Source organism: Oncorhynchus mykiss, chromosome 16 (assembly GCF_013265735.2).
Source record: "Oncorhynchus mykiss isolate Arlee chromosome 16, USDA_OmykA_1.1, whole genome shotgun sequence".
Lineage (NCBI taxonomy): Eukaryota > Metazoa > Chordata > Actinopteri > Salmoniformes > Salmonidae > Oncorhynchus > Oncorhynchus mykiss.
This window is the reverse complement of record NC_048580.1, coordinates 43,406,068-43,423,608: the sequence shown is the minus strand read 5'-3', so window position 1 is coordinate 43,423,608 and position 17,541 is coordinate 43,406,068. Positions and strand designations below refer to the sequence as shown.

General features: G+C 40.9%; 1 protein-coding gene across 1 annotated transcript in view; it reads right to left on the bottom strand.

The window, feature by feature from the left end:
- Positions 1–12,362, bottom strand: part of LOC110491061 (synaptotagmin-6-like) — an 81,108-nt gene extending 68,746 nt beyond the window's left edge. Inside the window, exon 1 of the mRNA XM_036946970.1 lies at positions 12,055–12,362. Within this exon, the coding sequence (XP_036802865.1) occupies positions 12,055–12,211 (157 nt within the window). The 5' untranslated portion in view covers positions 12,212–12,362. The remainder of the gene's footprint in view (positions 1–12,054) is intronic.
- Between the last annotated feature and the right edge of the window lie 5,179 nt (positions 12,363–17,541).

Genomic DNA, 17,541 nt, shown 5'->3' with positions numbered 1-17,541 from the left:
CTGTCCTTTCCCTTCACCCTGTCTCCCTCTGCTGGTCGTTGTTAGGTTACCTTTTCTCCCCCTCTTTCCCCCAGCTGTGCCTTGTCTCCTCCTAACTACCTCGTCACCCCTTTTCCCACCTGTTCCCTTTTTCCCTCTGATTAGTCCTCTATATCTCTCTCTGTTTCTGCTCCTGTCTTTGTCGGATTCTTGTTTGTGTTGTTCATGCCTGAACCAGACTATCGTCATGTTTGCTGCAACCTTGTCCTGTCCTGTCGGAACCTGCCGGTCCATCTGAGCCTACGTTTTGTTTTGTTATTAAAGAAGCTCTGTTTACGTTAATTCGCTTTTGGGTCCTCATTCACGCACCGTAACATGATGTCTTCTGTGCCCCTATGATGTAACTGGAATGATGAGAGATGTTCTTCTTCTATGTTTTTGTTTTATTATTTCACTGCCATACTGTGTTTGATCTTGTCTAGCCATCTTGTCTCAAGAGGACCAGAATGGAAATAAGTCCCAGACTTTATTGTGTGTTACCCTCAATGATTTTATTCATGTGCATGTATGGCTTTTAAGTTTTGTGTGCTTGTTGTTTAAAATGGTCGAATTAATAAACTAAACTAAAAAACTAAACGACATTACATGTTATAGCTGGGACCCTTTGGATGACAAATCAGAGGAAGATACGTAAGTGAATATTGAATCGCTATTTGTGAATTTATGAAACCTGTGCCGGTGGAAAAATATTTTGATGTTGGGCGCAGTCCTCAAACAATTGTATGGCATGCTTTCACTGTAAAGCCTACTGTAAATCGGACAGTGCAGTTAGATTAACACAAATGTAAGCTTTCAACCGATATAAGACACTTGTATGTACCTAAATGTTTAATATCCATAATTTTTATGATTATTTATTAGAATTTTGCGCCCTCCAGTGTCACCGGAAGTTGTCCCGCTAGTGGGACGCCTAGCCTTAAGTTTAAGAACCAGCGCTAACACAGTGCTCCATTCCCACTAGCGGGATGCCAGTTTAAGAACCAGCGCTAACACAGGCTCCATTCCCGCTAGCGGGACGCCTAGCCTTAAGTTTAAGAACCAGCGCTAACACAGTGCTCCATTCCCGCTAGCGGGATGCCTAGCCTTAAGTTTAAGAACCAGCGCTAACACAGTGCTCCATTCCTGCTAGCGGGACGCCTAGCCTTAAGTTTAAGAACCAGCGCTAACACAGTGCTCCATTCCCGCTAGCGGGACGCCTAGCCTTAAGTTTAAGAACCAGCGCTAACACAGTGCTCCATTCCCACTAGCGGGACGCCAGTTTTAGAACCAGCGCTAACACAGGCTCCATTCCCGCTAGCGGGACGCCTAGCCTTAAGTTTAAGAACCAGCGCTAACACAGTGCTCCATTCCCGCTAGCGGGATGCCTAGCCTTAAGTTTAAGAACCAGCGCTAACACAGTGCTCCATTCCTGCTAGCGGGACGCCTAGCCTTAAGTTTAAGAACCAGCGCTAACACAGTGCTCCATTCCCGCTAGCGGGACGCCTAGCCTTAAGTTTAAGAACCAGCGCTAACACAGTGCTCCATTCCCGCTAGCGGGACGCCTAGCCTTAAGTTTAAGAACCAGTGCTAACACAGTGCTCCACGCGAAGTTCAGCGTCTTCATTGCAATCCACCCGTGATGTTGTCACCGATCAGACTCTGTATTTGTCGGAAGATCTACCACAGCAGTGCTCATGTCGTAATAATGAGGCATAGGCATCAATCACTATGTTGTCTCACTTTTCTTTCAAAGTTTTTTTTGTGTGTTTGTGTACTCACTGTGAAATGTTGTCTCTGTAAAACACAAAGTCAGTGTGGGTGTATGAATATAAATGATTGAAGGGTAGTTCTTCTGGGGTGTTCTACAGTAATCTCCACAGTTTGATGTTCTTGTCTTGTTGTTTTGGATTTCACCTGCAATGCGTCATCTGTTCCTGGCCTGCCAATAGATGACTGAGGGGTGACCAGAACATCATAAATAAATGATCTGGGTTACATCCCAAATTGTACCCTATTCCCTATATATTGCACTACTTTTGACCAGAACTCTATGGGTCCTGGTTAAAAGTAGTGCACTTTTAGTGTGTCATTTGGGATGCACCCCAGGTGATGCCAATCACTTTGGCACATATTTCAGATGTAAGTGATATATTTTCAAAACTCTAAGTACGAAAGTCTAAACTGATAACATTTTTTTAATGCCCCCATCTTAGGTTCAGAACCTTCGATTATGCATTCATCAGAGTTGAACACACCTTTTAACCCTGAGTCAATCATGCAAAATCCAAGTTTCCTGTGAAATACCATGAGAACATTTAATTTAGTCACCAATACAACAGCTAATGATAGGCTCACTGTTTAGTCATTTCGCTAACATTTAATCCGAAAGCAAAAAATACAACATACACATTTCAAAACGGTTATTTATGAAGTGCTGAATACAAAGAATAGTCAATGGTAAACCATTTTTCATACAGTAGTTTCTACAGTTGTGTCAAGTTTGCTGGATGTCCTTTGCGTGGTGGACCATTCTTGAAACCTTTGAGAGTGAACTCCAACGTTGCAATCCTTGACACAAACCCCTACTCCTGGTCTGTCACCTACTACCATACCCAGTTCAAAGGCACTTAAATATTTTGTCTTGCCCATTCACCATCGGAATGGCACACATACACATTTTAATGAATTGTTGGTTAAATATATTGTTAACAAATCATAAAGTAATGTGAATATTGCATTTTGAAAAGCAGATACTTGTAATCAAATTGAAAGAGTGATTTGGTGCAGTGAACAAGTGACTTTGTGAATTTGTTTGTTCTACAGTCAATTGAAAATGTGCGTAGAGTTATGACACACGAGCCATTTTGATGATCGGTTTAGATTTTTGTGCTTAGAGTTGTGAAAATATACCACATACTCGTAAAAATGGCACCAAAGTCATAAAGGTAATACAATGACAGAGGCGAGTGAGATACTGTACGATGTGATCACATAAGCCTTGTCAAGCCCACCCACCTGAAGCTGTGCCTAGTAATGAGACCTGCATATGTATTAAGCCTGACCCACTGGGCACAGACGTCAGTTCAACGTCGTGTTTTGATTTACATTTGGTTGACTTGTCAAATAACGTGAATTCACGGTGAAATCAGTCAAACATTTCATGTGTGTGCGAGCCTCCACAAGTGAATGGGAAAAGCTCGCTACTAGTCATTGACCAATGCGCCACAGCTTGAGTGACACACTTTCTAGTCTGTATCATTTCTAGCCTGTATCATCAACTGAACAAATGTCAGTTCAGGAAGTTGCCAACTGGGAAATCTAATGTTATCTCAGTAGTATCTGTCTGAGATGGTTTTCTGTTCTCTCATTCATCTTATTAAACAGCGTTGTCTTCTTTTTCATACGAAGCAGCAGGTGTGTCCCTCTATATGACCATTTTCATAGGAATACAACCAAACTCAATTTCAAGAAATTAGCCCCATCAACACCATACACGAAGATCAATATTCTAAAGCAATATCAAGACCCTGTTCTGTAAAGAATGCACATAGGATACATTTAGAAATGATTAGAAATCTAACAGCATTTGAATAAATGAGGAAAGACTAACATTAAACCTACACGAGAAGCACAGTGCTCTCTGGGAAATTCCCCTGCCTGTACATTACCACTGCTGCTGTGCGTCTGCCATCTGACAGTTGAAGATATATGATTGTTTGTACCCAAAGCCGTAGTTCTTGAGCTTTGTCACAAAGAAGAAAATGACTTCAATCACCACCATGAAAAGCAGCAGAAAAATACATTAGCTTTTTCATACCCTCCTATCTCTCCAAAGGCAGCAGCAAAAAGGTAAACACAACACAATAAGGTTATTTTAAAATACATTCCCTGGGAGTGACAAATAACAATAATGAGTTGAATCAAGACCTCCCATTGGCATTTTCCTTTCACTGAACAGCTTCAATCCTCATGTCACTGTCAAACATTTTTAAGACATGAACTATAAAGAGTTTCTACACAACAATGATGGATCTAGAGTGTACAAGTCACTACATTTCTGCTGAAATCCTCTGCCACTAAAAATTATCCTCAAAGCATGTTCTAGAAGGTGAAAAGGATAGCCTCTAATAATAAGTGGATATCTTATATAAACCCATTCGAGCCATCTTTTTCAAGGTATACCATTCAATGTATGTACAGTGCCTTCAGAAAGTATTCACGCCCCTTGACTTTTCCAAATGTTGTTGTGTTACAAAGTGGGATTAAAATGTATTTAATTGTCTTTTTTTTTATCAACGATCTACAGAAAATACTCTAATGTCAAGCTGTTTTAGGTTAATGTCCTGCTGAAAAGAGAATTTGTCTCCCAGTGTCTGTTGGAAAGCAGACTGAACCAGATGTTCCTTCAGGACCTTGCCTGTGCTTATCCCTATTCCGTTTATTTTTATCCTAAAGAAAACTCCAAGTCCTTGCTGATGACAAGCATACCCATAACATGATGCAGCCACCACCATTTTGAAAATATGAAGATTGGTACTCAGTGATGTGTTGTATTTGCCCCAAACACAATGCTTTTTATTCAAGACAGTTTTTCTTGCAGTTTTATTTTAGTTCCTTTTGCAAACAGGATGAATGTTTAGGAATACTTTATTCTGTACAGGCTTCCTTCTTTTCACTGTCATTTGGGTTAATATTATAGATTACAGTGCCTTGCGAAAGTATTCGGTAACTTTGCGACCTTTTGCCACATTTCAGGCTTCAAACAGAAAGATATAAAACTGTATTTTTTTGTGAAGAATCAACAACAAGTGGGACACAATCATGAAGTGGAACGACATTTATTGGATATTTCAAACTTTTTTAACAAATCAAAAACTGAAAAATTGGGCGTGCAAAATTATTCAGCCCCCTTAAGTTAATACTTTGTAGCGCCACCTTTTGCTGCGATTACAGCTGTAAGTCGCTTGGGGTATGTCTCTATCAGTTTTGCACATCGAGAGACTGACATTTTTTCCCATTCCTCCTTGCAAAACAGCTCGAGCTCAGTGAGGTTGGATGGAGAGCATTTGTGAACAGCAGTTTTCAGTTCTTTCCACATATTCTCGATTGGATTCAGGTCTGGACTTTGACTTGGCCATTCTAACACCTGGATATGTTTATTTTTGAACCATTCCATTGTAGATTTTGCTTTATGTTTTGGATCATTGTCTTGTTGGAAGACAAATCTCCGTCCCAGTCTCAGGTCTTTTGCAGACTCCATCAGGTTTTTTTTGTATCCAAATCCGCCTTTAAACTTCTTCACAACAGTATCTCGGACCTGCCTGGTGTGTTCCTTGTTCTTCATGATGCTCTCTGCGCTTTTAACGGACCTCTGAGACTATCACAGTGCAGGTGCATTTATACGGAGACTTGATTACACACAGGTGGATTGTATTTATCATCATTAGTCATTTAGGTCAACATTGGATCATTCAGAGATCCTCACTGAACTTCTGGAGAGAGTTTGCTGCACTGAAAGTAAAGGGGCTGAATAATTTTGCACGCCCAATTTTTCAGTTTTTGATTTGTTAAAAAAGTTTGAATTATCCAATAAATGTCTTTCCACTTCATGATTGTGTCCCACTTGTTGTTGATTCTTCACAAAAAAATACAGTTTTATATCTTTATGTTTGAAGCCTGAACTGTGGCAAATGGTCGCAAAGTTCAAGGGGGCCGAATACTTTCGCAAGGCACTGTAGATGTTGAATCAGATGATTCTGTTGTACTGTCCACAAGAGCCTCCCACTCTTATGACACATACTATGAGCACTCTGATGATTATGCTATGTCGCATAGCTATAGTATCGTCCAGTCCCAGCCGGCCTGGCAGTGACAATTGACCAGAAAATATCCTTGTCTGAAATCTTTATTATTTATTTACCCCCCTTTTTCTCCCCAATGACGTTGTATCCAATTGGTAGTTACAGTCTTGTCCCATCGCTGCAACTCCCGTACGGACTCAGGAGAGGTGGAATTCAAGAGCTGTGTATCCTCCGAAACACAACCGCACCAAGCCACAATGCACTCTTACCCCGGAAGCCAGCCGCACCAATGTGTCGGAGGAAACATCATACACCTGGCGACCCACTTGTTGTTGATTCTTCACAAAAAAATACAGTTTTATATCTTTATGTTTGAAGCCTGAAATGTGGCAAAAGGTTGCGAAGTTCAAGGGGGCCGAATACTTTCGCACGGCACTGTAACTACAATATTGTTGATCCATCCTCAGTTTTCTCATATTACAGCCATTAAACTCTGTAACTGTTGAAAGTCACCATTGGCCTCATGGTGAAAGCCCTGAGTTGTTTCCTTCCTCTCTGGCAACTGAAGGATGCCTGTATCTTTGTAGTGACTGGGTGTATTGATACACCATCCAAAATGTAATTAATAATAACTTCACCATGTTCAAAGGGTTATTCAGTGTCTGCTTTTTTCAAATTTGTATCCATCTACCAATAGGTGCCCTTCTTTTGCGAGGCATTAGAAAACCTCCCTGGTCTTGAATTGGTTGAATCTGTGTTTGAAATTCACTGCTCGACTGAGGGACCTTACAATTATCTGTAAGTGTGGGGTACAGATATGAGGTAGTCTTTCATAAATCATGTTAAAGACTATTATTGCAAACAGACTGAGTCCATGCAACTTATTATGTGGCTTGTTAAGCACATTTTTACTCTTGAACTTATTTAGGCTTGCCATAACAAAGGGGTTGAATAAGTATTGACTCAACACATTTCAGCTTTTTACTTGTAATTCGTTTGTAAAAATTTCTAAACCATAATTCCACTTTGACATTATAGTGTATCGTGTCGGCCAGTGACACACAATCTCTATTTGTCTATTTGTCAACAACAGTTGTTGCGCAATCTCTAATATCAAGGAAGTCTCGAAGTTCTGCTTGCCTGAGTTAGAATACCTCATGATAAGCTGTAGACCACATTATTTACCAAGAGTTTATCTATATTTTTTGTAGCTGTCTTTTTATCATCACAAATCGATGCAAACAAGAATATGCTCACCCATTTGCGGCGCTTCTAGCGGCCAGGATTTTAATGCAGGGAAACTGAAATCCGCTTTACCTAATTTCTACCAGCTTGTCTCCTGTGCAATTAGTAGCGAAACAACTCTATCACCTCTACTCTCCCTCGCCCTCCATTTGGAAAATCTGACCATAACTCCATCCTCTTAATTCATGCTTACAAGCAAATGATGCGCTCAATACAGAAGAAGTCCGATGAAGTGGCCGCTAAGCTACAGGACTGTTGCGTTAGCACAGACTGGAATATGTTCCGGTATTCATCCGATGTCATTGAGGAGTTTACCACATCAGTCACTGGCTTCATTAATAAGTGCATCGACGTCGCAGTGCCCACAGTGACTGTAAATTCATATCCTAACCAGAAGCCATGGATTACAGCCAACATTTGCGCTGAGCTAAAGGCTAGAGCTGCCAATTTCAAGGGGTTGGACACAAATCCAGACACCCCCTCTGACAAACCATCAAACAGGCAAAGCGCCAATACATGACTAAGATCGAATCCTACTACACCGGCTCTGACGCTCGTTGGATGTGGCAGGGCTTGCAAACTATCATGGATTACAAAGGGAAACCCAGCCACGAGCTGGCCAGTGACACGAACCTACCAGGTAAATGCCTTCTATGCTTGCTTTGAGGCAAGCAACACTGAACCATGCATGAGAGCATCAGCTGTTCTGGACGACTGTGTAATCACGCTCTCCATAGCCGATGTGAGTAACACCATACACCAATAAACAGGTTAACATTCACAAGGCCGCAGGGCCAGAGATTACCAGGATGAGTACTCAGAGCATGAACTGACCAGCTAGCAAGTATCTTCAATTGCATTTTCAACTTCTCCTTGACCCAGTCTAAAATATCCACATTTAACAAGCAGACAACCATAGTCCACATGCTCAAGAACTCACATCTGTAGCCATGAAATGCTTTGAAAGGCTGGTCATGGCTCACATCAACACCATCATCCTAGAAAAACTGGACACACTCCAAATCGCATACCGAGATTTGTTTAAATGACGTTTTCAATATAGACAAGAAAAATGCAATAATTGGTGTGTTATTAGTTTAAGCACACTGTGTTTGTCTATTGTTGTGACTTAGATGAAGATCAGATCAAATTGATAACCAATTTATGCAGAAATCCATGTCATTCCAAAGGGTTCACATACTTTTTCTTGCCACCTTAAGCATTTCACAGTAAAGTCTACAGTTGCTGTATTCTGCGCATGTGACAAATACATTTGATTTGATATATAGCCTCTCATACAAAGTGGATGTCTTATAATAAACCGTTCTAAGTCACCTCTCCTTTGGTATGTCAATATACAGTAAACAGTATCCTACAGTTGCCCAACACAGTCCCAGGTAGCAAGTGTCAGGCTTTCGCCTGATCTGAGTTCTGTCTATATCTCCCCTCTACATCTCTCCCACACAATAAGAAAGACAAACGCCTTCAGTTTAGCCTTCATGTGGCAGAAGAGATTGGCAGTGATGAGTGAATAACATGCAATGGCATTTAATGCCCCTACAGCTTAGTGGCGGACGCCCATGGCACGGTGAAGTATGTTCGATTCCCTCACTGAGGATAATGCGGAGTGACACAGGATTTTGTCTGGAATGGTGTGACGCATGCCCTCGGGGGACTCATCTTAGCAGAAACATAGCTGAATGACATTTGCTGTGTACCTGCCTACAGTCCCAATTCTTTGGCTGGCTCTTCAAACATGTCTTATACTGTAGCTCTATGTTTCACTGATGTATTCATCAACGCATAAGCATTTACAAAACCATTTAAAGTTAACATCGTATATATATTTCAATATCTTTTATAATCATGAATACAATTAATGGTCAAATATATGAATAGTAAATCAGTCAACTTCCTATAATGAGCTGTTATATAAATGGCTATGTTGTTCTAAAACTCTCTGGAATAGATTGCAATGTATGGGCCTACAGGTTATGTCATCAAAAGCTAACATTTGCACACTTATGTTAAATGTATGAGCAGAACTCTTCCTAGCCATTTCAATGCCCAACAATATGCAGATGACTGTAATGTAGGATGAGTCATCTTTTTCATTATGATAGGCCCTCAGATAAATTATAAATGTTAATGGGAAAAATAGACAGTGTGTACATGATATAATTAATGATTGGGATGACTCCTATAACGGATCACAGTGGGACATTTGAGAACTTTTGAAAGTACCTGTCAGCATTTTGTGAGATTCTTCACTAAAGTAAAGTGTGTCTAGATTCTCATGAGTCCTCTCATTACGTTTTTCCATCCAAGTGTCAATATTGTCAGTGGTGGAAAAAGTACTCAATTGTCATCCTTGAGTAAAATTAAAGATATCTTAATAGAAAATGACAAGACCCAGTAAAATTCTACTTGAGTAAAATTCTACAAGTATTTGGTTTTAAATATACTTAATAATCTCTAGTAACTCCCCATCCCGGTGCAGGAGCGTAATCATCGACTGACACTAATTAGCATAACGCAACGGACATAAATATTCCAAGAAAATATTCCTATTCATGAAAATCACAAGTGAAATATATTGAGACACAGCTTAGCCTTTTGTTAATCACCCTGTCATCATAGATTTTCAAAATATGCTTTACAGCCAAAGCCAGACAAGCATTTGTGTAAGTTTATCGATAGCCTAGCATAACAGCTAGCAGCAGGTAGCAGCAGGTAGCTAGCAGCAGGTAACTTGGTCACGGAAATCAGAAAAGCAATCAAATTAAATAGTTTACCTTTGATGAGCTTCGGATGTTTTCACTCACGAGACTCCCAGTTAGATAGCCAATGTTCCTTTTTTCCCAAAATATTATTTTTGTAGGCGAAATAGCACCGTTTGTTGTTCACGTTTGGCTGAGAAATTGCCCGGAAATTGCAGTCACAAAAACGCTGAAAAATATTCAAAATTAGCTCCATAATATCGACAGAAAGATGGCAAACGTTGTTTATAATCAATCCTCAAGGTGTCAAATATCTATTCGATAATATATCCACCGGGACAATTGGGTTTTCAGTAGGACCGATTGGAATAATGGCTACCTCCGTATTTTACGCGAGAATCACTCTGGGAGCCATCAGGTGACCAGTTGCGCAATGTAGCCGCTTACGGGTATTCTTCAACATAAATGCGTAAAACTACTTCACAATGCTGTAGACACCTTGGGGAATACGGAGAAAAAGTAATCTGGTTGATAGCCCATTCACTGCTCAATAGGGACGCATTGGAACGCAGAGCTTTCAAAAGATGAGTCACTTCCGGATTGGATTTTTCTCAGGCTTTCGCCTGCAATATCAGTTCTGTTATACTCACAGACAATATTTTTACAGTTTTGGAAACTTTAGAGTGCTTTCTATCCTTAGCTGTCAATTATATGCATATTCTAGTATCTTGTCCTGACAAAATATCCCGTTTACTGCGGGACGTTATTTTTCCAAAAATGAAAATACTGCCCCCTAGTCACAAAAGGTTTTAAGTATCAAAAGTATAGGTAATCACTAAAATATACATAAGCATCAAAAGTATAAGTCAAAGTGTATTTTTTTATATATTTTTTTCTTTTACCCGTTTTTCTCCCCAATTTCATGGTATCCAATTGGTAGTTACAGTCTTTTCTCATCGCTGCAACTCCCATACGGACTCGGGAGAAGCAAAGGTCGAGAACCATGTGTCCTCCGAAACACAACCCAACCCAATCAAGCCACACTGCTTCATGACACAATGCCCGCTTAACTCAGAAGCCAGCCACACCAATGTGTTGGAGGAAACACTGTACACCTGGCGACCGTGTCAGCCCACCACAGGAGTCGCTAGAGCGCGATGAGACAAGGACATCCCTGCCGGCCTAACCCTCCCCTAACCCAGATGACGAACCAGGATCTCTAGTGGCACAGCTAACAACTGCGATGCAGTGCCTTCGACCACTGCGCCACTCAGGAGGCCTTAAATCATTTCTTATTACTTATATTAAGCCAACCAGAAGGCACCATTTTCTTGTTTTTTTCATTCATGGATAGCCTGGGGCACACTTCAACACTCAGACATCATTTACAAATAAAGCATTTGTCCTGTGCTGCTAAGCATTCAAAATGTAACGAGTACTTTTGGGTGTAAGGGAAAACGTATGGAGTAAAAAATACATTATTTTCTTTAGGAATATAGTGAAGTAAAAGTTGTCGAAAATATGAATAGTAAAGTAATGCACAGATATAAAAAAAAAACACCTACTTAAGTAGTACTTTAAAGTATTTTTACTTAAGTACTTTACACCACGGAATATTATTCAATTCAGTGGCAGGAAGTTGTGGGTGTACAACTGTATAATGCTAATATTAAGGTTGAGTGATCAGGACAGCATCAGCTAAAGGCTTAGTCATTAATCAGCTAAAGGCTGATTTGTTAGTGTTATAGGAGCTCTGTTCACCCAGACAAACTAAAAAGTCACTCTGAGTATATTTTTCTATACTTATGGTTGCTCTGCCCTGCGGTCACACAAACTCCTTAGATGGGTCCAAGGCACAGCCTGACCCCTACCCAAGCAACCATCGACTGGGTGGTAAAAAAACAAAAGTGAAAGAAAAAAAGTAATACCGAATGTGAGCATGAACGTGTGCGCGTGCATGTGTGATTTCTTTCTTCAAAAAAATACATTAGTTCTGGAAAATTGCATCTACATATAAAATGTAATTAAATCAAAGTCCCAATCATACTGTACTGTATATACAAGTTGTTACCTCAAGAAAGGCACATTCAGCGCTACTGTCACAAATATGAGCTCACTGTTTCAGAAACAAAAAGTAGTGACAGCAGGGAAAACCAATTACAGTCACCAACTCACACAGTGCAGAAACATAGTGCCTGGAATATTCTGGAATATAGACACCATAATAGAACGTGCGTAATGTTCTATTAAAATGTTCTAAATGTTCTTACCTGGATCCTTGTAGTCCGAGTTCTGGTTGGACAACAGAAACAAGAAGTCCTGGCAGGTGTCCTGGTCCAATAACTGGTGGTTCTGGAGGCAGAGGTCAACAATCAGGGTCACAGCTTTCTGACAGAACATGTCATGCTCCTCTCCGTCAGGACTCATGCTCCCAGCTGCATCCTCTGTCGCTCAGCACTGTATCTCAGCAACGTGATCCTCTAAGGAGACTCACGCCACATAACGCATGCAGCACTGCACCCAGGCAATCGGACACACAGCCGCCCGGCATAGACAGAAGATAAACGAGACTTGTCTCTGTCCGTACGGCTGATTCTTGTTGTTCTGTCTTGTACTGTCTTTCAAGAGTGTGTGTGTGTGTGTGTGTGTGTGTGTGTGTGTGTGTGTGTGTGTGTGTGTGTGTGTGTGTGTGTGTGTGTGTGTGTGTGTGTGTGTGTGTGTGTGTGTGTGTGTGTGTGTGTGACAGTGTGGAGGTTAGTGTGTATGTGCATGTCTAAATGTGTGTGTATGTCTGATCTTGGCCAAGTTTGTGTGCATGTGTATTTTGTGTGTGTATATGTATGTGTGTATGCCCACATGTGGCTTACGGTTGGGGACAGCATATGTGTACAAGTGTGTAGGCTAAGGCTTAATTTATCATTTATGCCCCCAGGTATTCTAGGGACAGAATAATTGCATCACATTTATTCTGAAGCTCTGGCAAATGGAACGCAACAGATGAGTTCACTCGGCAACAATTGAATAGGAACTGTGCATCCTCACTCCCCCGTTCCCCCGTTCTCCCATCCCTCCCTCAGTCTAACCCCCTTCATAAGAACCACAACAGATGAGTTTACCCAGCAACACCTTCATATGGATACTAAATACCTCCTCCCCTTGTTTCCCCCCCTCCCCCTTCCTCCCACGCCATGCCACTACCTCTGTCTCTGTCTGTGTGTGTGTGTAGTAATGAAAAGCCTCTCATTAGGACCAGTGGGCTGCTTGTTTTTCTCAGGTCGGCTGATCCCTCCGCTCCGGGTCTCCCCTCTGGTTTCACTCCCCTCCGGTATCGCTCCATCCCTGGGCTAAAATAAATCCCCTGTGTCTGGCACTGCTCACTGCTCCTCTCCTCTCCCTCTCTCCCCTCCATAACGCGATTGCTTGTGCTTATAGCCTGGTATCACAGACTAGGCGTAACATAGTAAAAGTACATCCGGGACACTCAAATTAGTGTGATATGTTATGTTTGGTATGGTTACATATTAGAGAAGGTTACTTAAGGCAAAAACAAAAGTAGAGTAGTTGATCAGGGTGGATGGGTTGGTTAATGTGAACATCTTGCAACCCAAAGGTTGTGTGTTCGAAACTCATCACAGACAATTTTAGCTAATTACCAGCTTTTCAACTACTTAGCATGTTAGCTAACCTTTCCCCTAAACTAAATTCATTTAACCCAACTCCTAACCCAAATCTTAACACTAATCTTAAACCTAACCTTAACCTTGACCCCTAACCTAGCTAACGTTAGCCACCTAGCTAACGTTAGCCACCTAGCTAAAGTTAGCCACCTAGCTAACGATAGCCACAACAAATTGGAATTCGGAACATATATGTTTAGCAAATTCATAACATATTGAACGAAATGCAATTCATAACATATCATTTGAATTGTAATTCAAAACATATCATACGAAATGTATGATGGACATCCACAAATGAATTACATACCATACGGACCTTAACATATTATACTAATTTGAGTGTCCCGGATTAACTTTATTATGTTACGTCTAGCCCTGAATTCAGGTTGCTGCTCAGCGTGCTGAGTGTTTACAATAGTTAGAAGGAGGGTGGAGGAGGAGAGAGGAGGAAGAGGGACTGACTGCGTATGGGAGACATATCACCCGACCTAATCCCTGTCTGTATCGACTTCGGAGTGATTTTTGCAAGTGGCTGCATCTTAATAGCCGTTTAAGTGTTTTTGCCTGCACATGTGTGTATTGGTAAACGAGACGATCTTGTGAGTGTGTCTGTATGAGCAGGTGTACGTTTAGATGCTTTATCGATATGTTATATTAGAACACTGCCCATATTTGCTGTGTTAGGATTCCTTTAAAACTAACAGCTACATTCTCTTGGTAATATTTGATTCAACTGTTGACTGAACACAATACTGGGTTTATTTTCAGATCATTGTTATGATAAGGGTTGGACCCTCGAGATATATTTTATATGAATCATTCATTTGCATGAATCTACAGTCAGTAGAAACGTGTTTTAATTGACTTGACTTAGTCTCCACACAATCATAGTAAAACTCTTCATGAACTTCCCTGACGCTGAGCCTTAATTACATTGATACTGACTTTAACATTATTAAATTGGGATTTAATCAACCTAATGAAGAATGGGATGGAGCAAACAATTCCTCTAGCCTACATACAAAATCATATTGAGGCTGGACCGGCCTAGATTCCCTTACTTGACTGAGCCGAGACAAATGGCGTGACCTGGCTGGAGACAGAGGGCTGTGTTGAAAGAGTCGTGTCCATTTTTGGCAGGTGTTTCTTCAGATGGTTGCTAGGATAATAGCACGCTTATCTCTGTCATTGTTCGCCCCCTCGTCTCCTCCGGTCCTGGTTGGATACATGGGTTACTCCCAGGTAATGAGGATTGGATCTGCTCAGACAACAAATAATTTCCGGAGGCACCTCTTCAAAGGAGTCAATTACTTTCTCCATCTGCTCAAGCTGATCCGGTCATCTTTATTTACCTGTGGTGTATCTTGCTAATACTGGAGGGTCACTCACCAGCCACCTGTTGCCCAAGCCATAAGGTCGGTATTACTGTATATGGGAGCAGTGGGAAACACTGGAAAGTGGCGTAAACTAAAGGTATAAGGTATACTAATGGTATAATGCATCAGACTGTTGCTTATACACTGTATAAAGGGAAGACAATTGTGTCTGTCCCTACTTAATTAAAAGATTAAAATGCTTATATATAAATAATATAACATTATTACTATCGGGACAGAGCAGCCTCATGTCTGCCACTGCTGAAAACCATTCATTTAAGCATGGTGATAGACTGGTGTGACGGCGCTGTATTTTGCTAATGCGCTTGAGAGAGAAATAGACTTGTGGATGTGACAGTCCTGTTTGCCCTACAGCCTTGCTGACTGGCAGTATCCAGACTTAATATAAACAAATAGTGCCATTGCAATATATATATATTTTTTAATCCACGTATACCCATATTTAATAATTCTGTGACAGCTGACTGAAGTAATATGCTTCACCGAGGTGAATTGGATACAACACAAACAGCTATGCCACCCTATTCATCTCAAAACGTTCATTAGGCGTACTACCTACAATACAGTGCAGCATGGCATTTATAACATATGGGCTGTTCATAGGGGCATTTCGGTCCACAAATAGTGTGGGTGCAAATTGTTCTTAAAGTGATACACAAAGTTAGCTTGGGCCCGAAACAAACTACTAACAACTTAAGTATCATTTACCTACATTTCTAACCACGTTCTCCCCATTTCCTCTCCATCTCCTGTGAACCACCAGCCCTGTAATGACCATCCATCCCCCATATGTTAAACAGAATACAACATTGATTAAACATAACAGATTTAATGTATAACCCAGCTTCTTCATTATTCATTCATCTTTAAGATCACAATATTGCATTGTATAGCAACTGACTGAATTGAAATACTATAATTCTACTCTCTGAATTATTTAGAACTACTTAGCATTAAAGGAAACTTTGCTGTATGGTAATGACAAATGCAAGTGTTAATCAAGGTTCCATGCCACTGCTAAGAGCACTCAAAGCTAATCCAGTCAGCCTCAGCATTAAACCTTCCCATCCTTGTATTCAAAATCTGCATCCCAAATGGAACCCTATTCCCTAGTGTATTACTATGCGCCCTGGTCAAAAGTAGTGCACTATATAGGGAAATACATACCATTTGGGACACACTCTCTTACGTTTCTGGCCAAGATGTCAGGCTAGGCTATCTATAAATAATGAGGACTGGTTACTAATACTGATCACTGTGTAGCAGGTGTGCTTGGGCATTATTCTTCTCAGTAAATGAGGGAGTTTGCTGCACGAGGTCCTCACTTTGATATGTAAATGGGGTTTTGTGTCAACATCATGCGTGGTAAATCTCTGTGCTCTGACAGGTCTGTGGCTGTAGGTGTTGAACTTGATTCAGAGTGGCAAATGCATGACAAAGGGGCCGCTCAGTCAAAGCTATGCTAATCAGCATCAGCACTCCTATGAACTTGACCTGAGGGATAGCCATGTGATGATTTTTGTATATGGTGTGTGTGTGTGTGGGAGGGGGGGGGGGGGGATTGGTTATTCTATCCTTGTGGGGACCTATAATCCCCATAAATCCCCACAAGGACAGTAAAACAAGGAAAATTCTCCCTCATGGGGACATATCCCACATCCCCATGAGGACAAAGGCTATTTTAAGTTTAGGGGTTACTGTAGGTCTAGGGTTAGAATTAGGGTTAGAATTAGGGTAATGGTAAAGGGTTAGTGGTTAGGTTTGGGGTTAAGGCGTCCACATGCTTCCCAGCCGATACAGTTCGGAAGAGTTTGTGCACATACTTTGATGATGTTTTTGTTCGTTTTGGACTTGGGCAAGAGTTTTTTAAGCTGTTTGGCTTGCCTAACCCAGACTTTGGCTTGCCTCAAGAAAAAAAGTTGTGCACCTGGCACAACTTTTTTTCTTGAGGCAAGCCAAAGTCTGTCGTCGAAGTCTATGCCCCTTCGTTGGTGATTGGTCAACAGTTGGGATTCTTGAATAAAGTCTTTGTTGTCATTCAATGAGAGAAGACTCATTTTCATGCACATTTTTTCATTAAGAAACTCTGCACCAAACATCTTTAATGACAGATTTCTTGAGTTATCTTAAATTCATAAATTAATTTTGAGGAAAAATACTGAAAACGGCTTCTCAAAATGGACAAACTACTATTGCTGCTTTTTTCTTGTTCTTCAAGCAAATGTCTTTTAAGGGAGTATGCGAGCACACTCATTCGGTTCACCTAGCCGAGCCAGCCGAACTGAAGCATGCTGACCCCTTAGGATAGGAGTTAGGTTTAGGTTAAGATTTAGGGTTTGGGTTAGGGTTACTGGTTAAGATTAGGGTTAGGGTTAAGTTTAGTGTTATGATAAGGGTTGGGATTAGGTCTAGGGTTAGGGAAAACTTTAGGTCCCCACGACGATAGAGCATAACACGTGTGTGTGTCGGTCGGTCTGTGTTTTTGGTTTTACTATCCTTGTGGGGACCAGAAGTCCTCACAAGGATAGTAAAAAAAAAGGAAAAATTCTGACAAGTGGGGACATTTCGCTGGTCCCCACAAGGAAAATGGCTAATTAAGGTTTATGGGTAAGGTTTAGGATTAGGGTTACAATTAGGCTTAGAGATATAATTAGGGGTTAGGTTTTGGATTAGGTTAAGG